The sequence below is a fragment of the Erpetoichthys calabaricus genome, chromosome 15 (assembly GCF_900747795.2).
Source record: "Erpetoichthys calabaricus chromosome 15, fErpCal1.3, whole genome shotgun sequence".
Taxonomy (NCBI): Eukaryota; Metazoa; Chordata; class Cladistia; order Polypteriformes; family Polypteridae; genus Erpetoichthys; species Erpetoichthys calabaricus.
In genome coordinates, this window is record NC_041408.2 from 94,925,903 (window position 1) to 94,947,986 (window position 22,084).

Sequence of the window (22,084 nt, forward strand, 5' to 3'; positions counted from 1 at the left end):
GCCTTTCACTCTCTATCTATCTATCTATCTATCTATCTATCTATCTATCTATCTATCTATCTATCTATCTATCTATCTATCTATCTATCTATCATATAGTGCCTTTCACTATCTATCTATCTATCTATCTATCTATCTATCTATCTATCTATCTATCTATCTATCTATCTATCTATCTATCTAATTATGCATGTCTACCGTAGTCCCAAAGCCCCCTTTTTTACATTCATTGGCATTTCTACACTGGCCCTTTGTGTCAGTGTGCCAGTGTCCAGCATGAGCTCCCGCATTGCACATGGCACTTCTGGGATTAGAACCCTGAAATTCATCAGACTGACGCTAATGAAAGAAATATGATTGTATATTTATATAATTAATTTATTTGTAAATTATGTACTCACTGGCTAATACAAAAGAGGGAGAATCAAGGTCTTCATCTTCGGATGTCGCCAGCTGTCCATGCCAAACTGCTGAGCTGCATGTCATCTGATCCAAGGCCACTTGAAGCCCCTCAGAATATCTTGGCTGTCACCTTGTCAGGGTGACAGCAGGAGAACTTGCCCTTTTTTTCCTCCCCATACTATTTATTTTTATGACATAGGAAGCTCTTTAATGCTTTATATTCACCTCAGCCAACCTAACGGCACATCCTCAAGCCCACCAAACTCAATTCCCGGTACTCGATGACATTTTAAACTTTGCTATGCAAAGACAACCTCACTTTAAAAAAAATGACATCAGAGAACATCAGATGAACACGTTCAGCCCTCTTAGTGAAGGAACAGCTGCGTCCACAAGACGGTCAGACATTACCAGGCTGTCAACTGGAGACTTGAAGAGACTTCAGACAACCCGCTGGTGACACCTGGCCTACGACATCCTTATGTGTTTGCTTGGATTCCATTGCATTATTTTATGTGCAGCTTTGTTGTCCTTATAATGAGGCTGTCCAGACACACAGAGGACACAAAGACACACACGACTGGACATCCGACTAACAGAACATCGGAGAAATGAAAGACTGGAGGGGATATGAAGTGGGAATACAAGGCTGTCAGTCCTTCAGTGACCTTAGTGGTGAAGGGCGCTATATAAGTTGGACACATTACATTTTTTTAAACTGTCACTGCAACATTCTTTCTTTATCTGCATAACTGGTGAAATGCACTGTATAAAATAGAGATTGATATTTTTATTTACATAATCAGTTCCACACTGAGTCTTTCTTATTTCATCTACAGTATTTTATTATGCCACATGATCTGAAAGGAACTTTAAAAAAGTAGATTAAGCACTGCCATTTCTGCACAATCCTTTCTTTACAATTCTTCATTATTCTATTCATTGTGAAAGGCACTGTATAAAATGACAATGAATACATTTACTGTCCTTTATTCGACACTGACACTTTCTTTCTTTCTTTCTTTCTTTCTTTCTTTCTTTCTTTCTTACTCCATAAGATTACATTAAAACAGTAATTTACATTTGTTCACACTTCCATCTCAACAGTCTTTCTTTCTGTGCATTATTATTTGATTCAATGTGAAGGGCACTATATAAAATACAGATATAAAATATATAATATAAATATATATATATATATATATATATATATATATATATATATATATATAAAATACTATATAAAATACAGATGATGTTTATTGTCCATTTCCAGACACTTGTACTTCTACAGTCTGTCTTATTCCATTTATTGTTGAAAGCACTATATAAGATACAGATTCATACAGTTTCCTTTTTAAACACTGACACTTCTATAATTTGTCTTCCTCTTTCTCTCTTTCTGTACAGTACCTTATTATGACATTGTGGAGTTAACAGAGAAAACAGATAAAAGTTTGGGGGATCCACCCCGTATGTTGTTGGCAGCAAACAAAATGAACTTTGAGACTGAGTAATCATAAAGGACGGAGTCTGATCAGGAGGTTTATTGGTGCAGGACAGGAAGGGGTGGGAACTCAGGTGGAAATGAGGTCAGCAGGAGGGCGTGTCACAACAGTGGAAGTGGGCGGAGTCTTAGCTGGGCTTTCCTTCTGGTGGCATTACAGTAGTTCTGTTCGTCAGCCCTTGCCTCTGCGTCTGACTCCCAGTTATGCCCTCAGACATGCGCACGCATTTAAAAGGCACAACAAAAGATGTTGATTGATACACTAATTATATGTTTGGACACTGACCTTTCTAAAGTCTTTCTTTTGTGTTTCATTTTTTGTGAAAGTCACTATATAAGATGTATATTCTTGTTTATTTCAACTTTTTAGACACTTGCAGTTCTACACTCTTCTTTCTTTCTTTCTTTCTTTCTTTCTTTCTTTCTTTCTTTCTTCTTCCCACCGCCTTTGCCTTGACAGCTTGTGCCTGGATTCACTCGGGGTCACACAGCGAGTCAGTGGTGTGGACTTGTGATTTTCAGTCCTATGATTTATTTCATTATTACTTTGATGTTGCACCCATCATATTAAACAGATTGCGCTCTTTAGCTTGTATTGCTCCGTCTCATTGTGTGCTTTCAGGGTGCGGTGTGTTTGGTTACACATTTTGTACAATGTGAGCACCTCAGTTAGGATCACGCAGGTTGTATTCTCCCAGTCTTGAGTTTGACTCGGGGGCACCAGTCCCTGCCAGGTGGTCTCCACTCCTCTTCTGTCCACTTTTGCTGCTGCTGTGACGTTCCCGTGTGTCTCCTCCTTCACATGCTGTGTGTAACAAATCCTCTTTTCCTCCTAGGTGCTCGATTCACGACACGGCTCAATACACTGCTGTCGCCACCAACATCCATGGCCAGGCCTCCACCACCGCTGCGGTGATTGTAAAAAGTAGGCCATTTGTGCTCCTATAAGCCCAGAATGTGAGTTCAAAAATGTGCTTTCCTGCTCAGATTTGCCCCCATTACTCTTAACAGGATACAGAGGGGAAGAAGAGCCTTATCACTCGGTGCTGCTGCCTGTCCAGCGTAAGTGTGTCTTTATTCCTCATTTCTGTTTGGTCCAGCAGCGCATCAAAGGAAGAGAAAGAAACAGCGCCAGTAAACCGATTTGAGGTGGGCCAGTTAGCACAGTTGCACAGACGACTCTGTAAATAAATAACGGGCACTAGGGGGCGATGTGGTGAGGGATATTAGTGACAGACTTCAGATGCTTGAGGTCAGTGGATCTGCCAGCCAGGGGCACTAGAGGGCAGGTTAGTCAGGGAGGGCATCAGTGGCACATAACGTGTCACATGGTGATTAGACGCAAGGAAGAATTGCACTGGCCCCTGTATACGGGACACTGGCGACCCCCTAAACCAGTAACAGAGTTCAGACACTAGACTGGCTGATGTAGCTGCTGGCCAGGTGGACCATCGACAGCAGAGTTCATTTACTACATGGTGATGCAGTCATGAGCACCATCAGTGACACATAATGTTTTATGACACAAGGATGAATTAAACCTGACAATAAGCTCCCTAATATGACGCCCATTTGTTAGCCATGTAGTCCATCTTGGCATCTCCAAGGAAAGCTCAGCCTAACTCAGTCGGTGCTCATCTGCTTTTTTTTCCTCCTTAGTTCCTATGCTGCCACCAATTGCCTACACGAAAATCGACATCGACTTTATGGAGGCCTTTGATGTGACTTTTGGAAGTGAAGGAGAAACGCTCACCCTGACCTGCAAAATGATCATCAGTCCAAATCTGGCCAACCTGCAGCCGGATGCTCAGTGGTACCGGGATGGTAAGTCCTGATCTGCTATCAAATCAATGGAGGACTTTGGGCTTTGGATGAACCTCTCAGAAATCAACTTGGCATTGTGTAGATATCTAGGCAGTGTGGAGGAAATCTTTACATTTTGCGGACACTAGAGGGCACTGTTTCTCCTCTAACCCAACACAAATTAAGAGCACCAAGAATTTGTTTATTTGTTTGTTTGTTTGTTTGTTTTTTCCACAGTGATCTTTAGCCACCACAGCCACAAGTAGATAGACGATAAAGCTCCGTAAAACATGCAAACGATTCCTTTTTTTTCTCTTTCTCCTCCGCACCTCCCAGCAAGCGTTGTCCACCTCTTCCCGACTCTCTTCTGTGAGGTCTGCCCAGTCCTTTTTGGCCAACTTGAAAGTACTTCTGGGCTTCTGCTCATGTGGCCTACCAGCACTTCCAGGTTGGGTGAAAACCTCACCTCCTGTATATTCACAGCACCCCCTGGCAGCACCCACGGCACCCAACAGGGCTGAGATACAGAACTCCCTGTGAGGGTCTGGGGGAACTGCTGCCCCCTTGTGTCTTGGGGGAGGCAGTGCCCTAAAAAAGCTGCCTTCCCACATCCTTCCATATCCGGGGCGTCCCAATCAGGTTGCGCTGCTGGCCGTCTCGTACAATATACAGTATAGAAAAAGCTAAGGGCTGTCAGCCTCTGACACGACTACCCATGAACCACTGGGGTTAAAACTCTCAGCTTGGTTTTAATCGAAAGGTTATAGCAGGGGTAGTGAAGTATTAAGTTTGTCTGGGTTTAAATTACAACCACTGCACACATCCGGTCAGGGATGGATGAAGATGTCCAAATTCTATTTATTAATTTCTTCCAAACTTATACAAATGTGAAGATATGGTCTAAATAAAATAATAAACATAAATTAGCTATCCCAGTTTCTTTCTCTTCAGTTTGTCGATGTTTCCATTAGTCATTAACAGGTATTTTATTTATCCAGTAGATGGTGTACTACACTTAAGATAACATCAATATTGGAAATTACTAGAACGTTAAACCATAAAGCATTTACTCAAATTAAATAAGTAATTATTCTTAACATCTGTACATATCATACATGAGGAAGCGATAATACTGTAATTCTATAATAAACAATATGGGAGAAACTCCAAATAGCGTCTGTTCAACTATACTTTAGCTTCTTCAAACGTCTATATTTAAAAACTGTACTAATATATATATATATATATATATATATATATATATATATCCAAATTACAAATTTAAACACATAAACAGTATACTTTAAGGACAAACAATTAAATTCCACTTACTTTATAATTAATTACGCAAACTTTCACATTTAAATGAAGCTCCTACTCTACTGCTCTGACGCCACCAAACTAATCTCTAATGTTCAAAGTGAAGCCCTGTGATTGGCCAAGTTCCAACTCAGCACAGGCCAATCACAATAACTAATAAATCAAGGTTAAGGGATACAACACATACATAATATATTGCCTTTGCAACAACAGGGGTTGGCAACCTACGGCACGATTTTCAATGGCAGTCTGATTGAACTGAACTATAGCGTGAAAAGGAACAGACTGGACACACGTAAAAAGGTTTGGGGCAGCCACCCGTATGATATTCCTGGCTGCAAATGGTTTATTAAACAGGACAGAGCTGTCGACAATAGTGAGTCCAAGACAGAACTGACGAGGGTTAGAAAAGATGGTGGCTTTAAGGGATCAGACCGGGAGTGACGTTCTTCTGGGCGCCGCATCGTCATCACCGACTGGTCTGTAGAGATAACAGGAGAAGGTTTAGTGCACCCTGCCACCCCCTGGCCTGGCGTGGAATTACCTTTGCTTGGTCCACACAATGTCCTCCTACTCACACGTGTGTGACAATAGTAACATAAATTAATTTTAATTACAGCGCATGCGTCCGTGTTCGCTCCCTCACCTACGTTTTGCATATGCGACTCACATGGGAATGGAAGCCATGTGTTCAGTGCAGGCCGTGGTAGGTTAACCAAAAACCTCTAAACTGCCCTGAAATGACTCATAAAAGACACAAACCTGATGTTCTCTCATTTCAAGACTCTTGGATGAATGAAAATGGATTTGTACAACAAAAGGACCGTGCAGTGTGTGCGTTACGCTGTGAAAGTGTCGTGTGTCATACGTCAAGTGTACAAAGACGTCATCAAACTAAACGTCAGTCCACGTTTCTGTCTCTAAGAAACAAACTCCTTATTTTAGTCAAATAATTGGAACCAAAAATAAAGCCACCGAATGTAGTTCTTTTTCACATATGATCCTATGTATGTTAAAATGTTGAATGAGCAATAATATACAGTCATATGAAAAAGTCTGGGAACCCCTCTTAATTCTTTGGATTTTTGTTTCTCGTTGGCTGAACTTCCTTCTAATATCAAACATGCCTTATGGAGACAGTCGGATTTCAGCAGTGACATTAAGTTTATTGGATTAACAGAAAATATGAAATACGCATCAGAACAAAATTAGACAGGTGCATAAATGTGGGCCCCCCAACAGAGATATGACATCAATACTTAGCTGAGCCTCCTGTCTTCCAATTCTGATTGGTTGTCTCTTTCCTCCTGCTGTCTCAGATGTACGCATCACAGAATCTAAATGGGCTGAAATTAAGTACGGCTCAGGGGTGGCTCGTCTGACGCTGCCTCATCTCAATAAGGACGACGAGGGCCTCTACTCCCTGCGCATGGTCACCAAGGGTGGAGTTTCTGAACACCGGGCCTACATCTTTGTGAGAGGTGAGTCCATCAAAGTTCTGTGGGGGGCTACAAAGGGATACCATCAAGCCCCTCCTTGATCTTGACTTAAATGGCACCGAGGACACATGCCACCACATGTCACCCCACTATTGATCTTCTCTTACTGATGCCTTGCAGATGCTGCTGCCACAGTGGTCGGCGCTCCAGGGGCCCCCATGGATATTCAAATTCATGACGCCAATAAGGATTACGTGATTGTGTCTTGGAAGCCTCCAAACATCACCAGTGAGAGCCCCGTCATCGGCTACTTTGTCGACAGGTGAGTCGTGTTGGGTTTTCACTGCAACTTCTCGGCATTTCTAGCCCAGCTCAAGGGGTGCCTTCTGCAGTGAGGGTTAGGCGCCCACCACCCAGGAATTCTGGACAAATGTTAAGCAGGTTGGTGGTCTGTTTAGTGGATATTTGAGGAAAGGTCAGGTCCAAATAGGCCAAGAAATGGATCATTGGAGCAGCCAAAAACTGGCAAAGGTGATGAGCAAAAGAAAACTGAATTTGTAGAGGAATGAAAGGATTTGTATTATTCAGTTGTCTTTCAGGGGTTTTTACATTTATTTTGGTGATTTATTGTAGTGAGTTTCATATTTTGCAATTACAAAAGGCAAATTCATCAAGCTGCATGCTGCTGTTTCAATCTTCATTAGTCGTAGCCCAGAGATCAAAGGGAGTAACAGCCATGTTCTACCATAGCCAGAAGGCAGAGGGGCAAAAAGAAAAATGTGGTAATAAGTGATGGTGGTCCGTAGAGCTAACGGTTCATCCAGGTCGACGCACAGCCCACCTGCCTTTTCAAATCCACGCTTCCCGGTTACAAAAAAGGAAGCTGGCAATGAGGGATCAGAAGAAGGTCAATTAGTCAGACGAAAAGAGTCATCAGCAGGAACTCTGATTTCATCAAAGCCAAAATGCTAACCAGAAGTCAAAGTCTAAAAGGATCCTAAATTTTCCTGCTGTGTTGGGGAGTCTCAAACATAACAAAATGGGTGGAGGCCTCTTAAACAGGACCATAAGAGCAGGGCAGCAACCTAACCGCCCTGCCCGAGGAGGCTCTCCCCAAATCCAGCCAGTCCCACTACTGCTAGCTGCAGGCCTCAAACATGGGAAGGTGGTAAATTAACTAGAAAACCTTCCAAATATACAGCGAAGTCCCACAAGAGGGAGGATAACCATAAACCACCGGCTTGTGTACAGACAGGCAAATAAAAGAAAAAGGATTTATTCACAAAAATAGAAAACTACAAGGAAAAGAACAAAAATATGCATAAGAAGGAGTTGCCTAAAAAGCAATTGCGCAGTAAACAATCTAATCGTAATCCTTAAAGGAAAAGCCCACACAAACATGACACTGCTTTATGTTTTTTACGCCATTTACTTTGTAGTGATGGCTGGGAAGAATTTTTAATCTTGCATTTTCATGGAGAACGACAATAATAAAGTTTAGATATAATACAAGGCAACGTTAGCGATGATGTAAAATGGCAAAAACGTCCATGGAGAGAAGAAAACAAAGTCTCGCGTCACTCATGTCGCATAATCCGGTGTTTCTCAGTCTTCATGGTGTCGCGACCCAGTTTGTACAAAGTAAGTGCGATTGTCGGGGATCTCGGAGATCTCGTTAGCGTAGGTGAGCACCCATCATGCACTTCACAGCCCACTACCATAACAAACAATGACAACTCGCGACCCACCACTGGCAGCTCATGACCCGGTGGATGAGAAGCACTGGCATAATCCACGTGTCTCTTTTTCAGCTGTATGCTCAAAAAATGCAAAAGGCCTGCGTTTTTATTAAAATATTGTTAAGTGTATGCATTCGGATTAATCAGCGCACATCGTAAACAGGAATCCTAAAGCCTCATGGGAGTCACTTTTTGATCCATTGGTCAAGAATTCTGTCTTAAATTGAAGAAGTCAATCCCATGAGGCTTTACGTTTCCTGTTTATGGCGCACATAGGGCTCTAGCCGTACATTTCAGGTTGTCAGATTTTAGTATTTATCTACTCTTTATATATACAATCCTAATCCTAAAAGTGCAACGATTTTATGTGACGTGTTTATGTCACATTTTTTGTCACACTTTAAATTGGGCTTATTTCAAAGCCTACATATATATGTTTGGTATCATTCTTTTCAGAATTTATGGAACTTTAATGTGATGTTGTTCGATTTTCAGATTCTTATTCTGTTTTTAAATTATAAACTAAAAAATATCAAGAAGTAACGTCCCGCGAGACGAGACTTTGTGCCAAGAGATTTAACTACGCCCGCCTGGGGCCGGAAATAAAAGACAAAGAGTAGGACAGACGCTGTACAGGCTTTGAAATGTTGCAGATCACACGGCACGGCAGCAGCTGATCGAGCAAAGAGGAGGTAAAAATTTGTTTCCCATTGTGTCACCGTTTAAGAGGGGGTTTGGGAGGAGCGACCGCATCTCCTTGGGGTGCGTTCAGCCCCCCTCTTCACAACTCGAGCGGCAGAGACGCTAAGTGGCTGGCGTGTGGCGTAGCGAAGTGAGCAGGGGGCGAACCTCCTAGTTTCTATATAAAACCCTTATTGCTTTTATTAATTATTGCAGGTGTGAAGTTGGAACTGAGAATTGGATTCAGTGCAACGATTCACCGGTGAAAATCTGCAAATACCCCGTCCACGGTTTATTTGAAGGCCGCTCCTACATTTTCCGAGTGAGAGCCGTGAACAAGTCGGGAATCAGCCGACCTTCAAGGGCTTCGTATTCAGTTGCTGCTCTGGACCCCGCCGACTTGGAAAGACTACAGGGTGAGTAATGGGAGCTGACTGGGAGGGTCTTACAGCTTTAGAGGGTCCTTGTGGCCTTGTGTGCAGAATACAGTGAAATGCTGACTCGAATGTGCTAATCATTCTCAGGCTCCACAATGATAGTTTGGTGGGATTAACGAGTTTTACTGCCCTTACCTGAAAAATGTCAGAGCGATGTCAGCATCAGAGGAAACAATTGTGAAACAGTTTCCAGCTTCTTTAATAGTAATGTGTTAGAAATTCATAAGATGATTGGTGGATGAACTTAATCTCATCACTCGTACAATTATGCCTTTCACCTAAATGGCACTGCACTTGACCCAGAGGTTTGCTGTTCTTTGGTTGGCCTCTCCTCTTGACCAGTGGCCTGTCATCTAACAATCTCCAGTCCTCCTCTGTGCTGGGATTCCAAAAAGCTGGGAAATGAAGTGCTGACCTCAGAAAACCATCCAAAAACAAAAGAAAAACACACACAACAGGTTTGGATTCCAGTAAGCAGGCCTCACCCTTAGCAGCCTAAAACAACAGATTTTGAATACGTGGTTCTGTCTGCTTGACGTGCAATCTGAATGGATGCTGATTTGTCATTTTGTTTTTTGTTTCTTTTCAGTCATCCATCTGGAAAGAGGAAAGCAGATTGTCATTTATCAAGATGATCTGGAAGGTGACTCATTTTACTTCTTATTATTAGAAAAGAAACTTGATGGTTAATAATTAAGAGCAGCCATAGCAGAGGATACCACGGTTTAAATATGAAAAACGGTTTAAAAAGTGAGCGCGTGAAAGGAATGAGAACAGGAAGAGGACACGATGTTTGGACCTCACTCTGTTTGTGAGACGTGTCACTTCAGGCCGGAGCCTCTGGAGGGCGCTGTAGTCAGGGTCAGCTGTTCATTACTTACACTTTGTGGTGGTCTGTCTGTCAAACTCCTCGTACACAGTCAGGCGTTACAGACATTCAGACCCTTTAATAAAACGTGCAGATCAATAACTGCCGTGTTACTCCCACAGGTGACGTTAAGATTCCTGGGCCCCCCACCAACGTTCACGTTTCAGAGACCAGCAAGACGTTCGTTGTTCTCAGCTGGGATCCGCCATCTCCCCGAGGACGAGAGCCATTAACATACTTTGTGGAAAAGGTACCTTCATTTTGGGGCAGTTTGGGAGCGAAACATGGAGCTATTGGGTAAGTAAGTGGGGAGGGTCAGAGTGAGGAGCCAACTGTGGTGGCGATTTACAGTCCATCGATGACACGCTGGTGTCTGGAGAAAAGACCGGAGTGTAAACTGAGGAGAGATCTGCAATTTGTAGTCAATTGATCCTTACTTTATACCCAGTGGATTCAAAAATTCTTTCTGACTTTCTGCACCCTTTACTATCTTGTTGATTTCATTTTCAAACCAATAACAAAGTGACCCACTGAAGCTCTCAGAAAGGTTTGCACGTTTATTCAAAATCAGTGCCTGAAATGTCTCCTTCCTTCACTGTGACCCTCCAAGCTGTGTTCAGGTCCATCCTGTTTGCTTTAACTCCCACTGAGATGTTTCGAGAACTTGATCGGAGTCCACCTGTGGTCATCTGAACTGACTGGACGTCTTTTAGATGTCCCACAATTCACATGACATCTCAGGTTGACCACCAGTCCATGACGTCCAAGGAGCTCTCTGTTGATCTCCACGATCAGATCAGGGCAAGGGGCTCAAAGCATTTCTAAAGCTTGGAGTGTCCTCAGGAGTAACTACAAGGGAATATAATTGATGAGCCACAGCATGAAGTTATGGGAAAAGTAGTGGAAGCTCAGTTAAGAAGTGAGGTGATGATTAGTGAGCAGCAGGATGGTTTAATGCCAAGAATGAGCACCACAGATGTGATGTTTTCTCTGAGGGTGTTGATGGTTAAGTAGAGAGAAGGCCAGAAGGAGTTGCATTGCGTCTTTGTGGACCTGGAGAAACATATGACAGGGTGACTGAGAGGAGCTGTGGTATTGTATGAGGAAGTCAAGAGTGGAAGAGAAGTACGTAAGAGTTGTACAGGATATGAATGAGGGAAGTGTGACTGTGGTGAGGTCTGCAGTAGGAGTGACAGTGGTGGGATTACATCAGGGATCGGCTCTGAGCTCTTTCTTATTTGCAGTGGTGATGGACAGGTTGACAGACGAGATTAGACAGGAGTCCCCGTGGACTGTGATGTTTGCTGATGACATTGTGATCTGTAGCGAGAGTAGTGAGCAGGTTGAGGAGACCCTGGAGAGGTGGAGATATGAGAGGAGAGGAATGAAGGTCAGTAGGACCACCAAGACAGAATATATGTGTGTGAATGAGAGGGAGGTCAGTGGAATGGTGAGGATGAGGGGAGTAGAGTTGGCGAAAGTGGAGGAGTTAAAGTACTTGGGATCAACAGTACAGAGTAATGGGGAGTGTGGAAGAGAAGTGAAAAAGAGAGTGCAGGGAGGGTGGAGTGGGTGGAGAAGAGTGTCAGGAGTGATTGGTGACAGACGGGTATCAACAAGAGTGACAGGGAAGGTCTACAGGACGGTAGTGAGACCAGCTATGTTATATGGCCTGGAGACGGTGGCACAGGAGACAGAGCTGGAGGTGGCAGAGTTAAAGATGTTAAGATTTGCATTGGGTGTGACGAGGATGGACAGGATTAGAAATGAGGACATTAGAGGGTCAGCTCAAGTTGGACGGTTGGGAGACAAAGTCAGAAAGGCGAGATTGCGTTGGTTTGGACATGTGCAGAGGAGAGATGCTGGGTATAATGAGAGAAGGGTACTAAGGATAGAGCTTCCAGGGAAGAGGAGAAGAGGAAGGCCTAAGAGAAGGTTTATGAATGTGGTGAGAGAGGACTTGCAGGTGATGGGGGTGACAGAACAAGATGACGAGGACAGAAAGATATGGAAGAAGATGATCCGCTGTGGCAACCCCTAACGGGAGCAGCTGAAAGAAGAAGAATAAGAGGAGGGGTGTTCTCAGGAGCACAGTGGCGGCCTCAATAATTACAAAATGGAAAACGTTTGGGACCACCGGAACTCTTCATGGAGTTGGCTATCTGACCCAACTGAGTCACTGGGCAAGGAGAGCCTTGATGAGGGAGGTGACCAAAAACCTAATGCTGAGATGGGAGAACCTGTCGGAGAGATGACCTTCTCAGCAGCACTCCATCGATCGGGCACTTGTGGTAGAGTGACTTGATGGACGCCACTCTTGAGTGAAAGGCATGTGAGACTTTAAAGGACTCTGGGAGCCTGAGGACAAAGATTCCCTGGCCTGTTCAGATGAAAAACTGAACCCTTTGTCTGGAGAAGACCAGGAACTGTTCATCATCTGCCTAATGCCATCCGTACAGTGAAGCATGGTGGTGGCCAGGTCATGCTATGGGGGTGCAGGGGCATAGACATGGGTGTCAGAAATGAAGGATGGGTGAATGTAGACAAATACAGAGACATTCTTGAAGAAAACCTGCTCCAGTGTGCCCGCCACCTCAGACTGGGATGACAGTTCAATGAACTCAAGCATGCAGCCAGGACACTGCTGATGTGGCCTCTGAGTGTCCTTGAGTGGCCCGGCCAAGTCAGAGACTTAAACCCCTGGGAAGAGACCCAAAGATGGCAGCTGACAGACGCCTCCCATCCAGTCCAAAGGAACTTGGCAGGATCTGAAAGAAGAAAAGGGATATCAAGGGGTGCAAAGCTTGTTGAGACTTACCCAGGCTGCCAAAGGGGCTTCTACAGTACAAAGCAGGGAATTAAGACTGGGAACACTTTGAATGAGAGAATTTAAATTTTTCATACATTTGTTAAAACATTTTGACTTTGCCATTATGTGTTCAAAAATGGCAAATGTATCCATGCACCTTAATAAAAAGATAAAAGTCTGTGTTTCGCTCTGTGTGTCTGTCCAGTTGCTATGTCTCTGTCATTCCAACAGATGGCGCATCACAAACAGTGCTTTTACAAATCCCATATCAAATGGCGTATACCAGTGCACTGCAGACATTAATGCTGAGGCCTATATGGATTACCTGGGTTTCAAACCTGTCTTAGCTGGGTAGCAGAGCTAGTTTAAAATAAAATGTATGACACAGTAAACTGGGCAGAAAGTCACATGGTCTGAATACTTTATGAATCCGCTGTATGTCTCAATCAGTTTTTATTTACTGGCGTCTTTCAAAGCACCGAGGCTAACGGGTTACACACTGGTGCAAACTGTGGGGAGACTTGCAATCAATCAGTCACTCAATCCTTTATGCTGCACCTTTTATAGGGAGGACGTTCCCAAAGGACACACGTGGACTTGCAGTCTTAACTTTTGTGCCCTCCATCTTGTCTCTCACAGTGCATGGTTGGCGGTGGCAACTGGCAGCGAGTCAACACGCAGATTCCGGTCCGATCCCCGCGCTACGCCGTCTTTGACCTGGCGGAAGGCAAGAGCTATCAGTTCCGTGTGCTCTCCGCGAACAAGCATGGCATGAGCGAGCCGTCGGAGGCCACCAAGCCCATTCAGGCGCAGGAAGTCTACGGTAAGATCTGCCGACTCTCCTCCCGATGTTTCTTTGTCTTTCTGGGATTCTTCAAGGCCTGTGCTGGGGGGGTCAGCCTGCTATGGAAGGGAGCAGTGGGTCATGGGCCAAATCAGAGAGCAAATTAGTGATTTTAACAAGATAAAAAAATAAATTAAAAAAATCAGACAAACAAGCAGCACCCCATCCTTTGAGTTTAGGCTTTAATAAACACATGTCTTTGCTTATTCTTTTATAGGACAAGCACTTTCACCTGGTAAAATGTCTCTTTTCTTTTGTTTACTCACTCAGTGCTTTTGTTCACTGACTGAAGTGACCTCACCTTAATGTCACGTGTAAATGGGGGGCCTCAAACTCAGTCCCGGGGGGCACACAGAAGCCCATCAGTTCATCACAGGCTGGTCACAGACTGGTTACTCTGCCCCACTCGCTCTTAACTCTGCTGAAGATTTCAATTTCTCTTTTAGATTTTAACTAGCAGGGGTGCCTGGCGGTGCCCGGGGGTGCCCAACGACATTTCAGAATAAGATATTACCCATGGTGCCCCCCCCCCCATACACATAGGGAATCTATGCAACATTTGGTGGGGACAGACACACACACACACACACACACACACATATAAGTTGTGCGACACTCAGTTTTAGCTGGTTTGATGTCCTCCAGTTTTCTACAGCTAACAGCACACTTTACTTTATATAGCGCCTTTTCACAGTCTGCTCTACTCCCAAGGCACAGGAGAGCAGTTTGTGTTGTTGGTAGGGTTAGGGTCAATCTGAACGTGCCTGGCTATGGTGTTCCAGTACATTTCTATGACCGCTGGGTGGCAGCACACACTATATTTCACTGTCCTTTGCTGTTCTTTGCAAGGACCACAAGGATGGCTGCCTTAAGAAGAATCAAATATCAAAGAGAATTCAGGAGGACACCGTCATAAAACACACACTGCTGGCATGTCCAGAAGGAATGGCAAGGGGCAGGGGGACACCATCCAGTCACATGAATGGAAGTGATGGCAGCAATAGACACCTGGATTAGGAAGTGCTCGGAGCTGGACTCAGTCTGGGACCCCCGTCCTCCATCACAATGCATGCTTTTGTAATTTCACATCACTAACAACCTTCAACAAAATGTGTAAAAGGGGCAGAGGCATAAAAAATATGACGTGTAAAAGATTTAAACCCAAAGTAGACATTGGCTTTGGACATTTTCTAAGGGTGACTTACACTGTGACTGCACACCTGACTACAGCAGGGGCTTTAGCAGGCCAGTCTGCTTGACACTGGGAACACAAAGAAAACATAAACTGCCTCCGGGTATTCATTTACCGCCTTTATATAGTGCCTTTCACATCTGCCTATCTGTATTTTATATACACACTCACACACATTGATATAAGATAGTGGCATGCAACTTAAAAATGTGAGAAATATGATATGGGCAGATGCCTCTCCCTCCAGTCCTGCCTGCACATCTACTATATAGTGCCTTCAATGCACAGGATTATCTGTCTGTCTTATATGGGACCGCCGACGCTCATCTAATGCACTGCTTCTCAAGCACTGGGCTGCTGCCAGTGAGTCACGAGTTCCTGTTCTTTATAATGGTAGTGGGTCACAGCGGGTAAGTGGGTGACATTGCCGCACAATATACTTCCTCTTCCACTATCTATCTATCTATCATATAGTGCCTTTCACATCTATCTATCTATCTATCTATCTATCTATCTATCTATCTATCTATCTAATCTATCATATAGTGCCTTTCACATCTATCTATCTATCTATCATATAGTGCCTTTCACATCTATCTATCTATCTATCTATCTATCATATAGTGCCTGTCACATCTATCTATCTATCTATCTATCTATCTATCTATCTATCTATCATATAGTGCCTTTCACATCTATCTATCTATCTATCTATCTATCTATCTATCTATCTATCATATAGTGCCTTTCACATCTATCTATCTATCTATCTATCTATCTATCTATCTATCTATCTATCATATAGTGCCTTTCACATCTATCTATCTATCTATCATATAGTGCCTTTCACATCTATCTATCTATCTATCTATCTATCTATCTATCTATCTAATCTATCATATAGTGCCTTTCACATCTATCTATCTATCTATCATATAGTGTCTTTCACATCTATTTATCTATCTATCTATCTATCATATAGTGCCTGTCACATCTATCTATCTATCTATCTATCATATAGTGCCTTTCACATCTATCTATCTATCTATCATATAGTGCCTTTCACATCTATCTATCTATCTATCTATCTATCTATCTATCATATAGTGCCTTTCACATCTATCTATCTATCTATCTATCTATCTATCTATCTATCATATAGTGCCTTTCACATCTATCTATCTATCTATCTATCTATCATATAGTGCCTTTCACATCTATCTATCTATCTATCTATCTATCTATCTATCTATCATATAGTGCCTTTCACATCTATCTATCTATCTATCTATCTATCATATAGTGCCTTTCACATCTATCTATCTATCTATCTATCTATCTATCTATCTATCTATCATATAGTGCCTTTCACATCTATCTATCTATCTATCTATCTATCTAATCCTGCCAACTACGCTATCCACATTATCTATTGTATAGCACTTTTTTTACATCTAAACTGCTATCTTGCATATTGCACCTGTCACATTTCTCTACTCTTCAGAGCCATTTATACTTATTTGTCTTATATAGTGACTTCACACCTCCATATGGTGCTTTTCACATCTGTCTGTCTGTCTCTCCTTTTCTTTCTTTTGTGTTTTTATTGGTTCTTTATTCCTTTAATGTGTCAGAGTGATTTGCTGCTCTGTCACCTGCACCTCACTTGTGTTTTCTTGACATGTTTCTGCTCAACTCTGTCACCTGATGCTCATCTCAGTGTCAATTGCCCCTCTGATCATTCCTCCCTTGTATTATTTATGGATTCCTGTATTTATTTATTGACTTGCGCCTTCTGTTTTCTACTGAAGCGTCCGGCTATCCTGCTGAATAATTTTCTGGTGCTGTTTAGCATCCAAATGAAGTTCAATTCAATTCCCATGTGGCTGCCCGTGCTGTGGTCTTTCTTTCTTTCTTTCTTTCTTTCTTTCTTTCTTTCTTTCTTTCTTTCTTTCTTTCTCCCGTTTTATCTTTCTGCTTTAGTGGACCCCTGACTGAATTCAGCAGATGCTAGAGCGTTGATTAAACAAGTGATGATGGACAGGCTCCGCTCAGACAGGAGCAGGACGGAGGTTTTATTTCCAGATTTTCTACTTGACTTCATTTGAGTTTATTATTTTTGAATTCTAAACTACTCATTTTCAAAGTGTCCTAATAATGACAAATGAGAGACACGACGTCTCGCCCCCTCACGCACACCTCACATTTTTGTTCATTCTGGATTTTGCCCAGTAACGTTGTCCCTTCTTCCATCTCTTCAGGTATTCCTTCACCTCCCGGCTGTATTCTGGCCACCAGGAACACGAAAACATCAGTGGTCGTACAGTGGGACCCCCCCAAACAAGCAGGAGGCCTCATTGGTTATTACATCGACTCCAGTATTGTTGGCTCCAATAAGTGGGAGCCGTGCAATCACAAGCCGGTCAAATACACCCGGTGGGCATTTCTTTCTGTCTTTGTTCTGACGCCAGTGTGGCCAACGCTTGACTCGCCCGTTAACCCTCAAAGGTTTCTTTCTTTGCAGGTTTGTGGTTCACGGACTGACCACCGGCCAGAAGTACATCTTCCGAGTGAAGGCGGTCAATGACGTGGGCTTCAGTGAGAATTCCCAGGAGTCGACGGCCATCTTGGTGCACGCGGCGCTCAGTAAGTCTTCCAAGTGACGGTCAGCGTCGGGTTTATTGGGACACTCGGTTGCTTGTTTTCCATTCCCGTTATTCAGCGGTATCTTTGTCTCTAGTAGTCTTTAATTATTAGGATAATGTTTCTGAATCTTCTTTTTATTTTCAATTTTATTTCAGTAAATGTTTTTATGTTTCCCTTCATGGTTTTCATTGTCTATGTGATATTTTTTAGGCGTGTCGCGTCATCCCAATCATCGGTTTTCTGACATCAAGGATGAACGTCCATTACTTCTCCCCCTCTTATCTGAGTCCTATTATATTTTGGAATTTTATTTCTTTCGTCTCGTGTGCCTTGCGTGCACCGTCCTTGGGGAGCGCGGACCCCTGGGCTCTTCACCTGCTGGTAATTGGAGTGGTGGGTTACATGAACTCATGTACTTCATCTACTTCATCTTGTCTTTATCCGAGTTGCAGACCTTTGTGAATATTTCTGGGCTTCTGCGTTGATGGCTTCATTTCGGTTCTATAAATGTATTTGTTTGTTTGTTTGTTTGTTTGTTTGCACTTCTGTCGCGAGTGCGGAGTTATGGGTGTGTCCTCGAAGGTCATGACCTTTGTCAACAACACAACGGCATTATTAAGGGGCGGAAAGCGAATTAAATAACAAAAAGTACAGAACAAAATATTTGGACGTGAGCGTCAGTAAGCTTTGCACCCAAAGAACCAAGTTACCCGAGCCGTTCTGGAACATTTCAGTAGTTATTTACCACTCTGACGCTGATCTTTCTGGTCATAAAAGAGGTCCTCATGATAGCAATTGATGAGAAAAATTCATAATTAATTACACAATTACGGTGTTTGAGGGATCTCTTTCTCTTGCACGATTTGGCTCACAAACCCATCAGCACGTCGTCATCTCATAACAGACTGAAGTTCCGAGTTTGGTACTTTGCCATTCCGCCGTTTTAGCTGTAGACCATCCTAAGAAACTGTGACACACAGACAAGACAGACACACACCCATCATTGAGATATCGATGTTTTCGGTATGTGGACTGTTTGGTAGGTGGCACTGTTGCCCCTTAAACCCAACAGACAGACACGGAGAACACAGGGTGAAAGCACCAAGAAGTATTTTGAATTCTTCTTCTTCTTCCCTAAACAAAGCCCTCCAAGCACCACAGCCACAATAAACAGGCAAGAAATACAATAATAAAGACAATGGTCTCTCTCTGTCTCCATCTCCTCCACACTTCCCAGCAAGCTTCGTCCACCATCCACTCGCCTGCTGGGTGTTCCACGGCCCTTTATATATCCCTCGACCCAGAAGAGCTTCTGTTCTTCCTCCCATGTGACCTGCCACACTTCCGGCTCAGATGGAGAGTTCAAGTTCTTTAACTCGTGACTTCCTAGTATAAGGGAAGCCTGACTCCCCAAGTCCTTCCACAGCACCCCCCTGGCGGCACCCACGGCACCAAACAGGGCTGAGCTACCGAACTCCAAGTCCCAGGATGCTCTGGGGGAATCTGGGGCACCACTGCACTCCAGGGGAGCGTCAGTGCCCACAAGTAGCTGCCTTCCCCCAGTTCTTCCATTGCCGGGTGGTCCCGGCTGGGCTGATCTGCTGGCCGTCTGTTACAGGTATCAGGGGATCCTAAAACACTAAGATCTCTAGAAAACCGGAGATCACAATTTTTGATGAACCTAAAGCTTTCTCTCAACCCCCCCAGTTGACAGGTTATAGTTGAGGAGGGCGCAAAACAAAAACAACCACAAATAGAAAGAAAGAAATCAACAGCAATGCGTTCATTAGCAAATAAATCAAAATAAAGGACCATAAAGAACAAAACAGACAAACAAAGCCAGGACTGAAACTCGGGGAGTCCTGTGTGTTCAAATCGGTAGGAGCAGACTGAGCCCCTGGCCTGCGATTTGGGGAGTCGACATCTGGCAGAAGAAATGAGAGAACAAGACTTGAATGGCAGGCGGCCTTGTGATTAACGCCCCCCCCCCCCCCCCCCCCCCCCCGCCCCATTAAGTGTTCTTGGACAGGAATGGAGGGCAGCTGGGCCTTCAGCACATAAAACAAGCCGATGGCTGGCATTCTTGTGAGCCCCGCCTCACTCTCTGACATCTTTAACTGAAGTCGAGTGGAAAGACTTCAGCGGTGAAATACTTTCCGTGAGAACTTTGCCAGATTTCCTGACTTATGCAGGCCCTGCATACTCGGACTGCTTCACATTGTCATCTTATCAGTGAACTAGCGGAGTGGCGGGCATCCAGCCTCTTGTCGTCCGTTGAGATTTGACATCCTCCCCTCAGAAACACACCACTATCTCTGTAACCACTGGCTCACACAGTCTTCTGGAACATTTCTGGTCACGTTGTGGATGGAGTGATGTGAAATCAGCGAATGTGTTCAAGTTGTAGCTCCGTGTATAAGAAATGACACCCTGGAAAGTGTGAGCCTGCATCAGAGAGAACCAGAAGTGAGCTACTCACGGCAAGACAGCCCTCCATTACAAACGGCCGGTGACTTCTCTCAGATCGTAACGGGTTTGCTTCTCTTACGTCGTCCTAGAAAGGTCGTCCCGTAACTAATATCTTGACTTTGACGTCAAACCCGCGCAGAAACGCACCACCTGGAAAGCTCGAGGACGACGCCCACATATCCTGTCAGAATATTAATGAGGAGGAAGTCACCGATAACGGTGAACATGATTGGAGCAAATAAACCACATGACTTACACAAGCACTGGGCTATTTATATCAACTGACAAACAGAGGCCTTTAATTCACAAAAAAAAAAGCATTTTTAACAAAAAAAATACAATAAGCCTTAATAATTAGCATTAAAACAAACCTAACCTCGTGAGCACTTGCAAACATGGAGTCAGTAAACAGTCAGATTCTCGCTAGTGTATTGATGGGTGGCCCAGTGACCTGCCATGATTATGGTGTGACACACCCATGAGTCTGCAGCCACGCCATCTTGATGCTCTTTACATCATCAGTAGTCATTAGAACAATCTGGACAAGGACAGGCCATTCGGCCCAACAACGTAACTCCTCCAAAATAACATCAGGTCGAGTTCTGAAGGTCCTTAAAGTCCTACTGTCAACCGCACTGTTTGGTGACATACTCCACGTGTCTGTGGTCCTCTGTGTGAAGCTGGTGGGTTGCGAGATGCCATTATTTATAACGACAGTGGGTTGCCCAGTCGGTCGCCACCCTACTCCCTCTCGTGCTTCGATTCATTAAGGTCATGAGGGGCTCCAGACCCCTTGGTGTTACCAGCAGATAACTGAGTGGCTGTGCTGATGATGAATGGCTTGGTCTGAAAGCTTTAATCACTAAAGTGTCTGCTGAACTCCATATCTTGTCAAGTTGAGAGTGTCTGTCCATACTACGTCCAGGTCCTTAGGGATGGACACATCTTGTCTGGCCTTTGACCATTCATTCTAACCTTGGATTATAATGTGAACTATACAATGTGTGAAATGAAGCAAAGCGCGCGACAGAAAGGTTTGGGGTAGCCTTACCATATACTTGAAAGTTGGGCTCAAGTAAGCCAAGGACCATGTGTTCAAAATACAGTCCAACTGAAGGGTAAGAAGAAGGTGGTGGATTTAAAGGTGGTCATTGGGCCTGGAACCAGAAATGAGGTAACCAGGGGGGTATGAGCAGAAGTGAGGTGTCATCAGGTCCAGGTGGAACTTCACATAGTTGGTCTGCAGAAGAAAGAGATAATGGGTCAGTGCACTCGGCCACCCCCAGGTCCAGTGTGGAATTACCCTCATTTGAGCCCTTTAGCTGCCTCCCATGTGCGCATGTGTGACAACTGATCCGAAAAAATGTTTTAACAGCTCTACACTGTTGATCAGACTATAATGCAGAGTACCGTGGGCATCCATCACACGAGTGAGGTCAGGCAGGTTAGCAGATCACTGAAGCTTCTCTGAACAATTTGTAGTTCACTGGCAGTCACGACATGGTGATGAATGAAGTGAAGTCACCCAAAGTAAAAGTGTAAGTGTCACATGGCTGTCCAAGTAGAGGACGAGGCGGCTAATTCTGTCTGATTGTACCCTGCAGGTGGAGGAATCCCCCACAGTAAGTATTGCGTTCCCTGCTTCTGCTCGTGGTGCACTGGCCTCACCGATGCACGGCCACACATCACATAGTGCAGCCACTGGTCCCCACCGCACAGGCCTCTGCTGCCCACCACCTTGGCATGTTCACTGGATGCTGGCTTGTCAGAATTCACCAAATGTCTTCTAGTCACTCAAATACAGTATAAAGTGTCATTTCTTTACAGTTATATGTTTTTACAGTGCCTGGGAGGAACTCGTAAGACCAGTGAAAACAAAATGAACATCTAATTGTATACATAAAAGAGTCCGAGACAGAATCGTGATG

The 22,084-nt window shown here is 43.9% G+C and overlaps 1 protein-coding gene across 1 annotated transcript in view; it reads left to right on the forward strand.

Moving 5' to 3' along the window:
- Window positions 1–22,084, forward strand: part of myom2b (myomesin 2b) — a 113,657-nt gene that overhangs the window by 33,377 nt on the left and 58,196 nt on the right. Inside the window, 12 exon segments of the mRNA XM_051919405.1 lie at window positions 2,746–2,834; window positions 2,921–2,971; window positions 3,569–3,733; window positions 6,352–6,513; window positions 6,652–6,793; window positions 9,108–9,307; window positions 9,918–9,971; window positions 10,319–10,446; window positions 13,645–13,828; window positions 17,303–17,477; window positions 17,566–17,687; window positions 21,761–21,778. Coding sequence (XP_051775365.1) covers window positions 2,746–2,834; window positions 2,921–2,971; window positions 3,569–3,733; window positions 6,352–6,513; window positions 6,652–6,793; window positions 9,108–9,307; window positions 9,918–9,971; window positions 10,319–10,446; window positions 13,645–13,828; window positions 17,303–17,477; window positions 17,566–17,687; window positions 21,761–21,778 — 1,490 coding nt within the window.